Genomic DNA, 20,177 nt, shown 5'->3' on the forward strand with positions numbered 1-20,177 from the left:
CATTTATGTCTTGGTTTAAAATGTCGATGCCGGTCCAAGGCCATATAGACCATAGACGACCCGTTTAATGCATTCTTGTGATATTCATCAGCTGTGAATGAATTTGATGCTATAGTCCAATTCCTCTTGGTCATATCCATGTTCTTTTACTTAGGGTGTCACCTTCGCCGTTATGACACCATGAGTCATTTACGCATTGGTTTCGACAAGCACTTTGTCGAAACCAACGCGTAATTCTTCACCAACCAACTTTCTAATGCTCAAATTCTTCACCAACTCACACACATAATTATCAATTTATAATTCTCCATTCTAAAATGAAGCTAAATCACCCTCAAAAGCTTATAATAACCTACCCAACTTCAACCCCATGTGTCGGAGCCGCCAGCGGTGGTGATGTGACAAGAATGGGGAGGAATATGGGGGTCGAAGAAAATGCCAGTGATGATGAGTTGTTGGCGACGTTATCGATTCTATGAAATTGGCAGCAATTGTAAAAACTAAAACAATCTACCTGTATAATAATAATAATAATAATAATAATAATAATACGTTTTGGACGAGTGTGACAAACATGACCAAACCTCAAGGACAATTTGGTCTAACTACAAAAAATAATAATAATAATAATAATAATAATAATAATAATAATAATAATAATAATAATAATAATAATACATTTTTGTGGCCGTCGTGAGAAGTTCCATGAATGTTTGATGATTAAGTCATTTTTTTAGTGAATTGCGAATGATTAATTCTTTTCTTTATCGGATGAACGGATGGTATGGATTGAACGACGGGATAAACGTGTAGTTAAGAAGGTGGTAGAGGTATGGGGTCAAAGTATGTTTTCAAATGAAGATCGCCGAACCAATGATGATTGGTAAAGTGTGTATATTGACAAAGGAAATGAAACCAATTGTGGCTGTTATCGACGTTGTAATTTATGGGAAGAGTTTCAAGATATGGGCTACGGAATTCTCATCGTGGGCGGTATAGAGACCCTCGTGGAAAAATTCAAGTCTCTCACGCAGTTAGGTGAATGGATTGAATATTTCTATGTGGGCTAAAAGATATGGAGAACTTCGGGTGGAGAATACGATGGCATCTCTTTAAGTTCCACTTTACTGAAACGAGATAAAGATAACGGTGACAAAAATGGGACAACTATTCTTAGATCGTGCAATAGTGTGAATTTATCATTTGTTGGTTAGATCTCTTTTTCATTGTGGTATAGTGCAGCGGGTGGTCGGGTCAGTCCATGGGAGATTGTTTTCAATTCGTTCTTTCTGGACTCTCATTTTTATTTTAACCCACGTCTTTATTTTTCGTGTTCTTTTATCTTGTAGTCATGTTACCTGCTTTTACGAGTCTCTTGTAGTATTGGGTCATGTTTCGTCCACTCTAGCATCTTACTAATTGAGGTTTTTTTTTAATATAACTGTTGTCGTTCAAAATAAAAAAAAAAGTTTACTGTAGTTTATATGAGTTTCAAGTTTCCTCTTTTGCTGTAATTGCATTTCCCAGAAGTCATCTTCATGGTGTTTTATGTCATTCCAACCTATAAGAAGTCATGGTTTAGAAACCAATCCACATTTAAGACACACTTATAAACAAATATCTCATAAGAGAAATTTTAAAGTAGAAATGTTCAATCAAGATCATATTTTATTTGTACGTTGTCATTTATTTTGTCTATCATTAATTTTTTATAGTGCTACAATATCAGCCGATTGTATGATATCACTTTATAAAATCCTCTATTAAATTCAACCTCACAAGGATAAAAACCATAACTGACTACCAAACAAAAGATATGATACGAATAAAGAACGATTTAAAGATCTTTCTTCATATTTGGAATTACTGGAGACCGAAGATTTGAAAGATCACTTTTATTTACTTTTGCTCATACATTACTGAAATTTTAAAAGAGTGTAGTATATAACCTTAGTGAATTGTCATAAGTATGTAAAAAATAATCATTTGCACCATGAATGTTAATTATCACACTAGCATTATAGCTAGATGTTCAACAATGTTCTTTGAAGTGTTTTAAGTTGCATAGACCCTTCTAGCTTGTCAACCAAATGAAACTCCAATACTGCTGCTATACATGTTGATTAACCCAAAGTAACACATTTTTTACTATTACGAAATCAAGAACTTTAGTTATATTCGAAATTCAAATTGAAGGATAGAAGATAAGCCTAGAAGCGGGTCAAGATTCAGTTTACTCTGTCTGGTCAACCACTTAGAATATTTTGATGCGTGATTGAATATATCTTGTGGATTGGATACTAAGGAAGAATCTTATCTGATCCATAATTATCTCAAAAAGGATTTCAAAACCTTCCAATAGGTCTTGGATCTTAAAAAGATAATTTCACTTACGATCCAAGACAGCATGTATATTGTATTGTATGTCATATCATATAGTCTTTCTTTTTAGTATACTGTAGTTGTAAAAGAGTATGCAACCATTGTAAGCATATCACGAGTATGCAAAAGAGTCTGTAATAGTATCATGTCTTAGTTTCTTCATGATGGGTTTACTTTTATGAGAGTCGATGATTACAATTTACAAAACTCTAGTAAGTTTCACTTATATTATTGGTACGATCTTAGAGTTGTTGCTAAGGAAATCGCTTATTTGTAGTCTCAAATAGTGATTTTAAGTATCAGTTGCGGATCCAGAAAATTTCACTATTGGGTGCAAAAAAAAGTTTCGCTAGTGGGGCCACCCCGGGCCCTAAGTATGCTTCGCCCCTGGTGGAAATGGTTTACAGGAGAGAAAAAGAGTGATAATGGTTTCTAGTTGATCCGTCATTTCAAATGGAAGATCTCTTATTATATATAAGCCATGTCAGTTTATGTCAAATGAGTTAGACAACTAGCTTGTATTCTGCCATTTGAAATTCAGTTTATGTCAAATGAGTTAGACAACTAGCTTGTATTTTGCCATTTGAAATTCTATTTTCTATAGGCTCTTTAGAACAAGTGGCAAATAAAATTAAATAATAGTGTAATTAGTAGTGTTTTTATTATTATTTTAAAAGTAGTTAACCTGTTTTAAAGTAATAATAAAAACAAATTGAACGGCCAATATAAATAGTGGTGAGTGGTATCATCATCGTCTTCCATCTCTTTCGCAACTTGTTTGAATTCAGAAACCAATCCATTTCTCGTGAAAATTTCAAACACTTATAACCTACTCATAATTACTCAATCCAATCCAATCCAATCCGATCCAATACGCATTATTCAAATTCTCCGATTCATACAAATATTACTTAAATTAGGTTTCGGATAGTGTTATTGATTGATTTGTGGGATGACGGAGGCGGAGGAGCGGCGGCGGACGGAGGCGGAGGAGGAGTACGTGGTGGAGGACGTGCGTGATAACGTGGAGGAGCACGGGAGGCTGAGGAAGCGTCGGAGTAGGTTCACGTTGTTGGCGGGAGACCTAGGGTTGGATGCCAGTCGAAGAGGTTTTAATAAAGACAACAACTTTATTATTGGTGGAATCATCAGAGGCGGAGGAGGATGCTCTCCTGGCCTCCCCTTCATTCATCCGCAAAACAGGTAGTTATTATTCTCTCACGCTCACTTGTTATCTGATATATCTATATCTATATCTATACTCACGCGTCGTGTGTGTGTATGTGTTGGTTTTATTAAGAATCTTAGATATATATATATATATTATTATTTTTTTAAATATTCTCAGCCCTCCATTTTTCAAAACTCAAATATTACTAAAAAGTTTTATAAATTATAAGATGTAGTTTTCAAACTATATATATATATATATATATATTACGTGAAAAACCTAGTTACATACATGTGTTACGTTAATTACAGATCCTGTTTTAAGGCTGATCGAGCAACATGAAAGCATGTACTTGTTTTTGTTATAAATATTTATAAAAGGGTTAGAGTTGATAATTTTAAAGTTACGAGTCTTGTTGGTGTTTAATAGTTGAACCTGTAAGTCTCACATAATTGACAGACACTATATTAATTTTTCTTATTTAGTTAAGTTATAAATCAAAGTTTACTTATCATTAAATAATTCACAATATATTGTCTTGTGTACATTTCATTTATAGTTACATACGTGATGTATGAATCATGTATTTAAAAGTGTAAAATATTTAGCTGTCATTGAAGTCTTTTCTCATTTACTTTTAAAAATTGCATTAAAATGCTTATTTGGACCAGAAAAATTCAACCTTTTGAAATCAAGGTGTATATATATATATATATATATATCCCTTCCAGAAGTCGGGGTTTGTTGCACGTATTAGCTCTAGAATTACTGCGGTTATCCGAGTAGCAAGATACCATCGAACAAACTATAACTGATTTAATGAGCCATTCGCAGTTTCACAGTCTGAATTTGTTCATACTTATACATGCATGGCTTAATCTTTGAGACAAGCATATGACTACTGGCAAGATCAACAAGGTAGCATCCCTAATTGACATAACCCGCCCGCTGGTACGAGCCAACACGGGACAGGCAAGTCTTTCAAGGTGATGCGCCACTCTTTGACAAACCCTCCTGATCCCAATGGCAAAGCCGATTCAGGCAAGACAGTAGGTCATGTTAACTTTGACAAACCCTCCTGATGGCAAAGCCAAATCAGGCAAGACAGTAGGCATTGTTAACTTTGACAAACCCTCCCGATGGCAAGGCCAATTCAGGCAAGACAGTAAGCATTGTTAACTTTGACAAACCCTCCCGATGGCAAGGCCAAAACAGGCAAGACAGTAAGCATTGTTAACTTTGACAAACCCTCCTGATGGCAAGGCCAATTCAGGTAAGACAGTATGCATTGTTAACTTTGACAAACCCTCCCTATGGCAAAGCCGTTTCAGGCAAGACAGTAAGCATTGTTAACTTTGACAAACCCTCCCGATGGCAAAGCCGTTTCAGGCAAGACAGTAAGCATTGTTAACTTTGACAAACCCTCCCGATGGCAGGGCCAAATCAGGCAAGACAGTAAGCATTGTTAACTTTGACAAACCCTCCCGATGGCAAGGCCAAACCAGGCAAGACAACAAATCATGTTAAGAGAGGCACAAACGCTAAATGAGGGCAAAACAAGGATCCCATGTGACCCCATGCCCACATCGTTTTCCATATCCAGGATACCAAGCAACACTCAATGGGCCACAACATCAACGCAAGCATAATGTTGTGGATCAAAGAGACCGCTTTGTGGTTCATCCGATGCCACAAAAATGGCACGAGACGAAATCAACTGTAATCAACCAAGACAATACCAATGCTTAGGTACGCAACACAGAAACCCACAATTTGGCCAGGCAATAGATGCCCAAACAAACAACTGAAGAGGTATGCCGGGTGGAAGTTGTTGCACAAGCAAAGAGCCAACCACCCGTAACAAACCAAACACAACTCATGCACCTTTACGATGGACATTCCCAAGAACCGCTCAACTAGTGACAACCCACAAGGCACAAAGGCAATGTGAACAGCCAAAAGCCATGGCAATCCCCAGAAAGCACCGGGCGATGCGAACACCCCCGCCGAGGCGGGCCTTGGGTCCAAAAAGAGGGGCGTTGCCCCGCTTCCGATTCACGGAATAAGTAAAATAACGTTAAAAGTAGTGGTATTTCACTTTCGCCCGAGGGCTCCCATTTATACTACACCTCTCAAGTCATTTCAAAAAGTCGGACTAGAGTCAAGCTCAACAGGGTCTTCTTTCCCCGCTGATTCTGCCAAGCCCGTTCCCTTGGCTGTGGTTTCGCTGGATAGTAGACAGGGACAGTGGGAATCTTGTTAATCCATTCATGCGCGTCACTAACTAGATGACGAGGCATTTGGCTACCTTAAGAGAGTCATAGTTACTCCCGCCGTTTACCCGCGCTTTGTTGAATATATATATATATATAGAGAGAGAGAGAGGATGAGTATCATTACAGAACTATTAAATTATTTAAGAACTTGAAGTAACCCTTGAAAACTAACGTTTTTTATAAAAAAATTTGTATGTTATTGTTATTTGAGTTTAGTTTTATTATTTTACTATATCTAAATTTACGATTACAATTTTGAAATTAGTTTTTATACATATCTTTGTTTTGTTTTAAACTTATGTAGATTTGTTAGTACATAAATTTTACACATATGTAAACTTGTGATTAATATATACTAATCAAAATTTTTACATAAAATATGATAAAACTACTCTTAAATAATGTTAAGATATAAATAAAATTAAAAAATGTTTGGTTGTGTAGATTTCCTAAGAGTTCTTAACTTTTTTAGAGTTTTTAAATGATACCAACCGTATATATATATATATATATATATGTATGTATGTATGTATGTATGTATGTATGTATGTATTATTTTTGTTTAATGGGTAATTATTTAAGAACACATTAATTTTTTTTATCAACGTCGTTGTGGCTCAATGGTAGAACACTCACTTTACAAGTGAGAGGTAAGAGGTTCAAACCTCACTATCACCAATTTATATGAAAGATATGAGGGATGACCCTGGCTTGCTGTCATGCCATGTGGCGGGCGTGGGGGTCGGGTTTTATCCGGTGAATCCCTCAATAGGTGGACCGCTAGGGACTCCGTCTGTCCTGACTAGTGGCCGGCTCGGGCTACCTTTAGCCAATGAGGACCGCGTACGAAGTAGCCGGCGTTACTTAGTTGGTCGTTAAAAGAAAAAAAGAACAAGATAATGATGGCACCACGTGTGTTACCATACACTGGTGGTTTTGTCTGCTATCTTTAAAAAAGTATATTATGTGTAATTAATAATATTTATCCACCTCACGATCAACATGCTTAGTCAAATCAAATATTATTAGCTGGATCAATATGTTAACTTACGAATCACAATATTTGACTGACTCTGACATCAATATAAATAGATTAAAAAGTCAGCAGTTGCTTAGGCTGAGGGGTGTGGGGCTTCAACGGGGGCGCTAGAGCCCCTCCGCTCGCGCCCCCAGGCGCTAACACCACACCACCGGGGCGCTAACGGGGCACTAACGTGAAAAACAATGCAGGCGTGAGCTGGTTAGCGGGAGAAGAGAGAGAGGAGCACACCTTTTGAGGTATTTTGGACCGTTGGGAGCCGAAAAAAACAAAAAAAATATATATTTTCTATATAGGTTTACGGAAAAGAGCCGTTGAGCTCATATTAAATTAAAAAAAAATATTTTCTTAAACTATAAATATATACCTTTATAAAATATATTTCATTTCACAATTATACAGCTTTCCTCCTAAAATCCTCTCAAAACTAACACAAAAAAAATGTCGTTGTTTGAATATATTTATAAAAAAATAAAAAAAAAAATTTTCGCTGGAGCCCCTCCACACCAGGGGCCAGGGCTCCAACGGGGGCTCCAACAACCCCCTTATCCAGTTTCTCTCTCTGCCACACGTCATAATATTATTGGTTGGAGCCCCCACTAAAGCCTCCATTAAAGCCCCCCACACCCCTCAGCCTTAGCATATGGTAAAGTTTATACTAGTTATGCTATCAAAGTAAAATGTTCTTGAATATGATATTGTATTTTATTTTCATTTCTAGCTAATTAGTTCTTTAATTAATTAACATACGTTTTTTGTACGGATCAACAAAATATATTATTATTCCAATATGGCATCTTAATTTCTAGACTTGAATCTTGTACATCATCTATGTGATTTTGATGGAGTTAAGATATGGTTGAAAGTTTTTTGTTATAGAAATTAGAAAGCATTCTAATTAATCCCCTAGAATTTATTGGTTTTTTTTTTTCCATTTATAAAGTAACCAAAAACCATGACTAGTTTTTAATTATAGGCTTTTTAGTATATAACTATAGAATTTCTTAGTCATAGTTATTAGGATGTTTATAATCCATTAAAACAGATCGAAACGTCTTAATATTAAACCAATATGCCAGATGAGATCTAAACGGTTCAATTCATGGTTTGGTTTTGCTGGTTTGACATTTCTAACAGTATGGTTCGGCTTTGGAACTTGGAAGTTGGAAATGGCCATATAAACCGAATCAACAGTTCAACCTTTGTTATTTATATAGTTTTTCATTTTTTAATTTGTTAATTTTGGAATATGTAATTATCTTGGTTTAAAAAAGCGCGCCTGAGGCAAGCCGAGGCGAGAGGCGACCTAAGGCGAGAGCTTCATCGCTTTTGCCTAATCAAGGCGAGCAATGTTCAAAAGGCGAGAGTGAGGCGCTATTTTTAGGCAAAAAGCGGCCTGGGGCGAAGCCGAGGCGAACCCGAAGCGAGCGCCTTTCGTACAGATGTCGTTTTTATGCATCAAAATGTTGTAAAACATGTTTTTAGGTTGTACATGTAGATAATTTATATATTGAATCATATATAACATCTATTTATTGCTACATTTAGAGTTGGGATGCTAAAAACATAAGATATATATTTAAAAAAATTATATAAAAACCTTACGCCTCATATACAAAAAGCTTTCGCTTTCGCTTTTTGCGCTTTGCGCTTCAGTTTTAGACCTCATCGCTTTTGTTCGCCTCTCGCTTTTTAAAACCAAGGTAATTATACATGTGTATTATAAATGTTAGGAGTATATTGTCATAAATGTCAAGTTAGTAAAGTTTCAGGGACTGGTTTGGAACTATTCTTTAGTTCTCAAAGACTTTTAGATCAAACTGTTAAGTTGGTGAAAGAGTAGGGACTGAATGTGCCAACTTAGATAGTTAGTTTGTTAATAGCTGTTGGGCTGTATAAATTGGGGAAGAACATTCATATAGATAGGGTTTATGTTTTCAATTCAATCAATACTAGTTTAATTCTTCCTGTAATCTTTTGTAATTCCATTTGTGATCAATAAGATTGAATCGTTCTTCGCATTCATCTTAATTTTGTTTCTTTGGGGTTTATTCGTTAACAATAACCAAGAACCATCTTTTTCATTTTGAAAGTTTGAATACAAACTAACGATTTGAAAAGGAAAAAAATCGGTTTAAACCGGTAAAACCGATCCATCCAACTCAACTGATTCAGTATGCATTTTGCAAAACCATAGTTAGTGTTTTGGCCTCACATAGACAGGAACTGCAATGTGAAGACCTCATAACATCTAAATTCGATTTTACATTTTTCCTCTTTGTTTTCAAATATCTATATGTTGTTTACATTTTTTGTAACATAATAATAATTTTAATAAATATATATATATATATATATATATTGTTTACATTTTTTGCAGTTACATTTTTTGTAATATACATAATAATATTAATAATAGGTTTTGAATGCTGCAGCTGGTACAGGGCTTGGGAGAAATTCATATTATTATGGGCAGTGTATTCTTCTTTCTTCACACCAATGGAATTCGGTTTCTTCAGAGGATTACCCAAAAACCTCTATTTCTTAGACATTGCTGGTCAAATAGCTTTCCTCATTGATGTCATTCTGCAATTCTTTATAGCATACAGAGACACTCAGACATACAAAATGGTTTCTAATCGCAATCTCATTGCTGTTAGGTTCGTTCTTTCTTTCTTTGCCAAATAAGTATATTCGTGATGGAATGTCACCTTCTTTGGTAATCAAACATATCTCCTGTTGATTGACCCGGCTGCTAAATGGGTCGTATTGGCGGGATGAACCTCATATGAACCCAATGTTTTACACAATACAATATTCCAGGGTTGACACGAACATGATCAAGTTGACCCGGAAAAATAAGTTATTTAATTCTTTTTGCATATTAGTACTTTGAAGTTCTAATTTCTAAATCTAAATATTATTATTTTCTTTTTGAAGCTCAATTATACTTGTTTTTAAAGTTTTAAATTTTGGCATAAAATACCAATAGTTTTAAGTTATTACACAAAACACATTTAAATAAAAAAATTAAAAAGGTAAATAAATGGTTACTCGTTTTATCTAAATGTGCTTGTGAATTCCCCGAAACTGACCCAAGCCTGTTTAAATTAAACTCAAACTAGCTAATTGTGAAGTCCCGGTTAAAAGTTTTTTTTTAACTCTGCCACTAACTTTACAAATTTCTTGCGTTACAGGTACCTGAAATCTCACTTTTTGTTTGATATACTTGCATGTATGCCATGGGATAACATATACAGGGTATGCTACTCTATAACTTCACATAGCTTTCTTGTTTAATTCCCTCATGACTCGTCAACAATAATTACAGTTTGCTATGCAAATTGCATTAAGATAACTGTTATAAAGTAGCACAAGAGGATTATATGTTCTAATAAATGATAATATATAAACTGACGCATTTAATAAAAAACCCAAAAGGCAAATTTATCACTTTTTGTAAGACTCTCCAAACTGAGCATGTATTCACAATATGAAATGATCAGGCTTCTGGAAGAAAAGAAGAAGTGAGGTATCTCTTGCTGATTAGATTGGTTCGAGTACGGAAAGTTCTAGAATTTTTCTCAAGGCTAGAGAAAGACATACGCGTGAACTATTTGTTCTCAAGGATTATAAAACTTATAGCTGTTGAACTCTATTGCACACATACTGCAGCATGCATCTTCTATTATTTGGCTACAACATTGCCACCCGTTGAAGAAGGATACACCTGGATTGGAAGTCTAAAACTCGGTGATTATAGCTACTCAAATTTTCGAGAGATCGATCTTTGGAAACGCTATACAACATCATTGTATTTTGCCATTGTTACTATGGCCACTGTCGGTAAGTTCTTAACATTGTTTTTGGTAAGCGGTCCCACCATGTGCTGGTATTAGAGGGACCGGGTAGGCCTTTAAGGGGTTAAGGCACATTAGCTGAGACTAGGAGCATAAACGATCCAAGCCGCTCGTGAGCTACTCGAGACCGGCTCACTAAAAGTTCGAGTTCGGGCCTAAAAAAAGATTGTTTAACAAATTAGCCTGAACTTTACTAATCAAGCTCGAGCTGAATCATGAGCATAAACGGGCCTATCATTTTTATAACTTTAATTTACTTCATTAAATATATATATATTTTTATATAAATTATTATTGTATATAAACTTTTGATAAAAATAACTATATGGTATATATATTGTTATATGTAAAATTTAAGACTAAAAAATCTATATATAATAGTTAAATATGTAGATAAATTAATAAATAAATAATAATGAGCCGAGCCCTTGAAGGTTATGGTGAAATCCATAGGCTTGTTAATGAACCAATGAATACAAATGAACCAAAACCGAGCAAGCGATCGAACACGAACAACTAAACCGACAGACTTTCTTGTTCATGTTTGTTAAGAAACTGAGTGCGTATGTGTTCTTTTATGTTTGTTCGTTAAAAGTATAAACAAACGATTCACGAACGTAAACGAACGAACGTAGCTGAATCTAGATAGGTGAACATAATTGAAAGAACACTAATTAAGTAAAAGTAGGCATGGACATTATTATGTTGGACCTAAGCATTAATAAAACTAGCCTAAATTGTAATTGGTGATATTTTAATTCGATAAAACTAAACTAAATTGTAAAGTACCAAATTTTTTTAAAGAAAATGTAAACAAATGAACATAAGTGAACGTAAACAAATTTATATGAACGAATGGTCGGGAACATAAATGAACGAACAAGCATGTGTACATGTTCGTTTGTTTAATTCAATGAACAAAAACGTTCGTTAATTATAAAAAAACTTTCCGCAAAGTGAACGGTTTACTGAACATTCGTTCGCTTACAAGCCTGGAAATCCATGTTGAGAGTTGATACCTCTGCTAGCCCTTGAAGGTTCATTTGCAGCATTTTGGTAGGTAGCAATGGAAGACATTAAGGTTTTCTGAATGTTTGTTGACTTGTTTCTACAGGTTATGGTGAAATCCATGCTGTCAATTTGAGAGAAATGATATTTGTAATGATTTATGTATCATTTGACATGGTTTTGGGTGCTTATTTGATCGGTAACATGACAGCCTTGATTGTGAAAGGATCAAAAACAGAAAGATACAGGGACAGAATGACAGATCTTCTCAAGTATATGAACAGAAACAGGCTCGGTAGAGACATACGTAATCAGATCAAAGGTCACCTAAGATTACAATATGAGAGTAATTACACTGATTCTGCTATTCTTCGTGACCTTCCGATTTCTATTCGTGCAAAGGTATAAACACAAATAAAATTATAGATATATGATAGCATGTATTGTTATGTCCTGTATGTTAAATAATGTTTCCTTTCTTTGCAGATATCTCAAACTCTGTATAAGTCATACATTGAAAAGGTTTCTCTTTTTAAGGGATGCTCATTGGAATTCATCAATCAGATTGTAAGTCATTTTTAAAAATAGAGATGGTAACTTAGATATCTTGTATTATCCTAAAGTTTCCTTCTTTAAATGCGCTGTGCGTGAATATCCATAGTTTGTTCTAAAAAAAGTATCATTTTGGTTCTGGTCGAAATGGGTTTTGCCAAAAATGAACTTGAATTAAAATGGGTCAATATCCAAAGCTTGTAATAAGAAAATGGGCTGGTTGGGTAACGGGTTAAAATGCATTGCTGCAAAAAAAGTATCATTTTAGTTCTGGGTCAAAATGGGGTTTGCCAAAAACGAACTCCGGTTAAAAGGGGTCAATGGGTCCATTTCCATAGTTTGTAATAGGAAAATGGGCTGGTTGGATAACAGGTCAAAATGGTGGGGGAGGGGGGGGGGGGGATTGAACTCGGGTAAAAGTGTGTCAAAGGTTTTACCTGCTACATTTGTTTTTATGACGGTGGCAGTTATGTTTGCGGTGAGATTTATTAGTAAAAGGACTAATAATATATGCCTTACACACACATGCGCGCGCGGACACACATATATAGAGGTTTTTGTTCAATACAGTCAGTTCTAAATTGAGAACTATAAGTACCACATAAAAACTTGATCCTAAGATTTGTCACATACATTTCACCTCTTTCCATGGTAGTATTCATAAATATTAATTAATGCTTTAATGATTAAGTAATATCTCAACAAACTAACTTTGTTCCAGGTAACTAAAGTGCATGAGGAGTTTTTCCTCCCAGGTGAAGTAATTATGGAACAAGGCAATGCAGTTGAGCAACTTTATTTCATCTGTCATGGTGAGCTGGTATAATTCCTTTCCTTATATTTATTTCTGTTATTATTATTATTATTTTATATTCATAATATTTTTTTTATGATATATTACTGAAATTAAATCTGATACAGGAGGAAATTGGTATATGTGAAGATGGATCTGAAGAAACTGTATCAATTTTAAAACCTCACAGTTCATTTGGAGAAGTTTCTATACTATGTAACATTCCTCAACCGTATACTGTTCGAGTTTGCGAGCTTTGTAGACTTCTTCGAATCGATAAACAGTCTTTTTCCAATATCCTTGAGATGTATTTTCATGATGGCCGAAAAATATTGAACAATCTAGTAGAGGTAATAAATGTTTTAGATTTTATAATTATATTTATGGAATTCAATTTTTAAAATAATAAATGCATCGTGGCAGCTTAAATCTTCTGATGACCGTTTGAAGCAATTAGAGACAGATGTCACATTGCATATTGGAAAACATGAAGCTGAACTGGTACTGAGAGTTAATAGTGCAGCTTATTATGGTGATTTGTATCAGCTCAAAAGCTTGATTCGAGCTGGAGCTGACCCAAACAAGAAAGATTATGATGGAAGGACACCATTGGTATGCACTTTATATAATCTAATTCCCTCCTTTGAGTTTTGTTGCTTTTCTAATGGGTCAAGCGGGTCAAAGTCAAAAAAGGTCAAAATTTGGCCAAATTGTTTTTTAAATGATATCTTATAAATTATTTATCATTTTAACCATAAAGTTTTTGCAATCATATTTAATACATTATTGAAAACGGATAAGAAAAAGTGTATGAAAATACAACCGTTATTAATGTCAACTTGAGTTAGTTGTCTCTCTAATGGGTCAAACAGATCAAAGTCAAACATGTCAAAAATTGTCCAAACTGTATTTTTTTAATACATAAAACCTCATAGATCATTTGTTGTTGTATTTGTAGTCATATCTATTGTATTGGACTCTTGGTTATTTCTAATAGTATTAAAACGGATAAGAAAGTCTTTGACAACACAACCGACCGACCGATAATTAATATCAATATGAGTTTTGATCTCTCTTTAATGGGTCGACAGGTCAAGTTAAAACATATCAAAAATTGCTCAAACTGTATTTTTTTCTATACAAAGACTCATCAATCATTTATTATTTTAATCATATAGCTCTGGTAATCATAGCTAACACATTAGTTATTTATAATAGCATCTTGCTGCATCAAAAGGATATGAAGACATCACTCTTTACCTTATCCAAGAAGGAGTTGAACTTGACGTTTTCGGTAAATTTTCTTTCTCGTTGGTTGCCAAACATACGTCTCTACTTAATAATATTCACCCGACCAATTAATTTATTGTTATTACTTGTAGATAATTTTTCAAACACACCTTTATTAGAAGCCATTAAATATGGTCATGATAAAGTGGCTTCATTACTAGTAAAAGAAGGTGCAACATTAAAGATAGATGATGCTGGTTGTTTCTTATGCTCAACCGTTGCACGAGGCGATATTGATTATCTAAAGCGATTAATATCCAATGGTGTTGACCCGAATTCGAAAGACTTTGACTTGAGAACTCCACTTCATGTAGCTGCCTCACATGGTTCTTATATAACTGTTAAGTTTCTTGTTGAAGCTGGAGCTAGTGTCCTATCAAAAGATAGGTAAGCAATCTGCATACTCTTATATTTTGTTTTATACTATAGATATATATACAATAATATTTATAAAATTATTATATGGTTTGAATGTACAGATGGGGTAACACTCCACTTGATGAAGGAAGGATGTCTGGAAATAAAATGTTAATCAAATTACTAGAAGAAGCAAAATCTGCTCAGTTATCAGTACTTCCAGAAGGTTCTCAAGAAATAACAGGTTTTTTTTAAAACTTTTTCACCCTACTTGACATAATACATAGTTACCTAATAAAAAGTCATAATATCAAATATACTTATTTTCAAATTTATGGCATTTATAAAGGGAAGGATATAGTAGTCATATTACAAAATTTTTTTTATTAAAATGTGTAAATATGTAAATTTAAGTACTGTGAATGGATATATATTGATATTAGGTTTTGCTGTAAGATAAATATGATATTATGCAAGTTTTTACAGTTACATATAAAATTGTGTGTATTTTGTCTAACTTTTAAATAACTTTGAAATAGATAAAATGCACCCGAGGAAATGTACAGTATACCCTTGTCACCCATGGGACCGAAAAGAAAACAACAACATGTTTGGAGTAGTCGTATGGATTCCCTGCACCACTGATGAACTCATTACAGTATCGGCTGAGTTGTTAAAGCTAGATGTTCATCCCACTTCTTGTATTGTAACCGAAGATGCAGGTAAAATTGTTGATGTTGATATGATTACAGATGGTCAGAAGTTGTATTTGATAAGTGAATAGTGCGTGTTGTTGTACGATAGTGTTTTCTGTATCACTGTGGCGATGTCACACGAGCCATTTATCGCGGTTTGGCGTTTAGTGCAATATAAATAAATGAATTGTTTGCATCCTCCATTTGTTTTAAACCTCCATAACTTTAACATAACTACTTTAGAATACTCTTAAAAACCACACGACAGCTTTCTTAAAGATTTTGGTAGCATCACTTGTTATTCTTAGAGCATACAAGACCACGGGTCTTCTACATAGCATTACATACATGATGGATCGAATTGCAAAAGTGTGTGGCACCACATTCATTCTTTCTACTTCCAACACTTGAGATAGAACTTTGAGATTTACTCAAAATCATGGTGGTTTAATACACACGTACCACTACCGCCCTGGTGTCCCCTCTTCTGTTCTGATTCACCACCACCAACCCTCATATTCTCTAAACTAAGCACTTGTAAGGCCCCGGTCCCGGTGCCCTACTTTGGCGTTGGATTTACTCATAAACACAGTTCTAAATGTCATAGTGAATAACTTTTGCGGAATAATATAAAAGTCAACCATTTATTACAAACATCCATAACTTGTCTTTTAAAAACATAACATAAAACATAGTATTCAAAACATCATGACAAATCTTCAGATGCCAGCCTCTTCAGGTCTTGCCACGTGTCCTCCTCGGGCCAGCTGTCTCAGTCTATTCATCTGCGTGCATACTAAAAGTCAGCTACGCTGAGTGAGTTCTAGTTAATCAGACGACATACAACACATTCACATACTTACATATGCACCCGAAGGTACATACTTTCATATTTACTTACATACTTACATACATACATACGTATTTTCATTCTTTCTTTCATACTCACATACATACTTCATTCATACACATACGTTTTAAAGAGCATTTCGCCTTATAACATTCGCCGATATTATTAGGGTCGGTTCCCTACATTCGCAGATATTATTAGGATCGGTTCCCTACATTCTCCGATATTATTAGAGACGGTTCCCTTTCTAACCATACATTTTGTTCGTCATATAACCATACGTACCTTTCTTTATATAATTGTCCTTTCGTACATACTCATGTCATTACGTACTTTCATACATACATATTTCATACTAGGCATAATACATATTACTTTCCCTGTCGATACGTGCAATATCCGAAGACCGTTCACGCACCAACAGGCATTCATTCGTAACATTCATACATACTATCACATCAATTATTATGGCATACATTTACCATTTAAGGTAAGTGTATTAACGTTCACATTGAGTATGCACAAGCCCCGAAAACATAACAAGGAAGTGGGGCTAGTAACTCACCTGAATGCGGTTACATTCGCCGTTAATGGTTATTCATTTCCTTAGCTGTGCGCGACTAACTGTATAACAATTACGCGTATCAATTAACTATCACTACCCATATCGCGTTTCTAGTTTAACTATAACCCTCAACAGACGGGGATCCAAGGGCAGCGCCCCTGGCAGCGGGGTCTAGGGGTGGCAGCCCCTAGCAGGGTCCAAGGGGCAGAGCCCCTGGTTGGGGTCGAGCTGACAGGTCAGCTTGGAAAAATTTTATTTCCATTAACTATCTTAACACATTTTTCATTATAATCTTAAATTATTATTTTATTCGCTAACTTGTTCGCTATAACGAATGGCCTTTGATTAAGCTTGAGTCGTTACCTTGATTCGTTATCTTACATGATCTGATTCGTTAGCTGATTCGTTATCTTAACATGGCTTGGTTCGTTACCCTAATTTGTTATCCTATCCTAACGAATGAGCATATAACGAATGACCTGATTCGTTATCTTAATCTAACGAATGGATAGATAACGAATTAAGGGTTCATTCGTTATCAAGTCACAGGAATGAGTCCCATTCGTTATAACCGCGTAACGAATGGTTAATCATAACAAATGATCAACAGTGCTTATCCAGACTTTGACTCATGGGTCAAAGTAAAATTTGTCAAGAACACGAAATGGTCAACATAAGTCAGATATGCAATTAAACCTTCGATTCTTAACAAAACAACAATAATTTAGTACCACTGAACACGTATTCTTAGCGCCAACAAACCCCAGTCCATCAATCATCCAAATATCAGGTTTTACATGGTGCGGTTTACACCCCTATACATACGGCTCATAAATCAATTGATTAACCCCTCAAATATTAACAAATTTCAGTGAGGTTTGTTGCGTTGGATTAGTTTTTGCCATTTAAACATAGATCTAAGATTGTTAAACGAAACTGAACCTAAATGAACAAATTTCCATTATAAACGTACCTTAAATGAGTCGGTTTACTGACATGGTCTAGTCTTGATGTTGTTTTGGTCCGTCACAACGTCCTTGCAACAACGGTTCGGGTTTTCACCTTCGGATCTTGGTTCGGGATATAGGATGGTGTTTGTGTGTGTTTTTCAAGGTGTAGGCTATGGTGTAGATATGGATAAAAATGGAAGGGTTTAGGGTTTAAGGGGTATATATACTCCCTTGAACCCATGGACCTAAGGCCTATCCCATCCTTTATTCCCTCTTTACAGTCCAAGCCCACTCTCTTATAGTTTATTATCTAAACCGATACACGACACATTTTTGAGATAAACTAAATTCTCTTTTATTATAATAACCGGAAGTATGATGTTACAACACTTGATGAAAATGCAAACCCAACACCCACTGTTAAATGGAAAATCTAGGTATCCAATTAGGTGCCTATGTGAAAGACCAGATGAGAGACAAGAATAGAAGTGTACACGACATAAGTGTTCATGATCTGTGCTCAAGCTCTCATACGTTAGTTAAATAGACAGAAAATTTTATAAAGTCTGTTATTCAGAAACATTAGAAGATGATAACAGTTAAGACCTTCAACAAAAACACCAAGTATATAGCTTTACCACTCACGAAAGTGAAAAGCTCCATACCTCAACACGCGTACGCAGTGTGTCCCGTTCTACAAATCACACCTCGTTCGTGAAGTTAACCGCCAAATCCCAATAATGACCAACCCCAACATTAGAAAACACCTTCCTAGCAACATTTTCGGTCCTGCATTCATGCACCGAAAACCATGGAAACTATTTTTAGCAAGCACACACTTCTTCTTTGGTCTCTCATTATCATTCTCGTCTTCGTCCTCTTCTTTCACAGCAGCCACCCAGTTTATACGTTTAAGCATCAATTTATAATACCGTTTTATCTCCTTCCACCACAATCGGTTATGTTATGTTATGTTATGTTGTGCTTTATGTTTGTGAACCGTTCACTTATACTATCAACAAACACGTTGATTTTCTTAACATGAACAAGAAAACCATGTTCATTTAATTGTTCACGTTCAATCGTTTGTCTTGTGAAGAGTTAAAGAAACAAACACAAAGTTTACTGGCCAAATAATTAGTAATAAAAATATAGGTTGGCGGGGAAAAACATTGCATGGTCGGCAGCAAGCTGTGCTTGCTTTGCTCTGAACTCTTTTGCCTGTGCTTCTCCAAATTGACACTAAAAACCTACCATACCATCAGTAAGTTATAAATCAAACAAAAAGAAATAACACACAACACAAGATTTGATCCACCTTTTTTTATTAAATTTAACAAACCAAAAAATAGACTATTAATGTAACACCCCGGCCCGAAAGGGATGACGTGTCACAATAACATGGTTTGACGTATCACAATAACATGGTTTCTGAACAAAAGACATAATTTTATATATTTACTTGTCAACGGTATAACACATTGGACAAAGGAAACTTAAGGGTAATTTACACACTAGCACGCTAAAAAAAATATTTTATTAAGACCTTGATGTTTTATTCCTCGCTCTTAATCCCGCCCAAAGTAACATGTGGACCTGTATATAAGAAAAATGAAAATAACAGTATGAGCTGAATGCTCCAGTACGGAATAATAGGCTCAAACAATTAATGATTTAATGAAACGTCATTTTGATTTAACTTATAATTAATACGATGCAAAGTAAATTAAAACGTATTATACGGATGTACCCATGAGCGAACATAAACCGTGACAATATGCAGGTAGCTACTCCTGGATATTTATCACACGAGATGGCGAGTTGGCATACCCGCTATCCATCTCCTTAATATTAATCCTAAGATCGATCCATACGCCTCCTAATAGCCATATGTACCACACTTGTACTTAAGAGACGCCATGAACTGATCTCACCGTCACGGTTGGTACACATGTTGTCGATGCCGCAACAACATGCTCGTGGGACGCTCCACGAGAAGCGACACTCAGGGTATCGAAATACAGATGATCTTATTCATATAACTTATAGCAAATATATTTTCGTAACATACATCGGAACATGTGATAATGAGAATAATTAAACATAATCTATCACATGACGTTAAGCTAAATTCAATGTCATAGTCAGAATAGGAATTCAACGATAATTCAACTGAATCGATTATTTAAGGACGTGACGAGTTTCCAAGTTATTGAAATTAATGGGTTTATAACAATAGAGTGTGAAGCAATAAGAAGTGGGGTAAGGATCCGTACGTTTAATGTTCCAAAAAAACTCTAACTTGTTTATGAGAGTTCAAGATTATCTACATAAAAGTTACATTTTATTTAGAATTATAGTTGAATTTAACGGTTGATTCATTTAATAA

General features: G+C 35.0%; 1 protein-coding gene across 1 annotated transcript; it reads left to right on the forward strand.

Annotated features, from left to right (window-relative positions):
* Positions 1-3,544: 3,544 nt before the first annotated feature.
* LOC143625040 (potassium channel SKOR-like) lies at positions 3,545-15,619 on the forward strand. Its single transcript, XM_077095506.1, has 13 exons — positions 3,545-3,585; positions 9,304-9,528; positions 10,066-10,129; positions 10,375-10,714; positions 11,843-12,138; positions 12,223-12,303; positions 13,010-13,108; positions 13,210-13,431; positions 13,505-13,693; positions 14,300-14,375; positions 14,464-14,758; positions 14,851-14,972; positions 15,268-15,619. The coding sequence occupies exons 2-13, from the start codon at positions 9,368-9,370 to the stop codon at positions 15,510-15,512; spliced, it is 2,190 nt and encodes a 729-aa protein (XP_076951621.1). The 5' UTR covers positions 3,545-3,585; positions 9,304-9,367; the 3' UTR covers positions 15,513-15,619.
* Positions 15,620-20,177: the final 4,558 nt, after the last annotated feature.

Source organism: Bidens hawaiensis, unplaced genomic scaffold, assembly GCF_021521415.1.
Source record: "Bidens hawaiensis isolate Kalapana, Puna unplaced genomic scaffold, B.hawaiensis_p1.1 tig00000416_1, whole genome shotgun sequence".
Lineage (NCBI taxonomy): Eukaryota > Viridiplantae > Streptophyta > Magnoliopsida > Asterales > Asteraceae > Bidens > Bidens hawaiensis.

Coding starts and splice junctions, on each gene's coding strand:
- LOC143625040 (XM_077095506.1), top strand. CDS start 9,368: ATGGAATTCGGTTTCTTCAGAGGATTACCCAAAAACCTCTATTTCTTA. Junction 13,109..13,209: donor TCATCTGTCATGGTGAGCTG/GTATAATTCCTT, acceptor AATCTGATACAG/GAGGAAATTGGTATATGTGA. Junction 13,432..13,504: donor TATTGAACAATCTAGTAGAG/GTAATAAATGTT, acceptor GCATCGTGGCAG/CTTAAATCTTCTGATGACCG.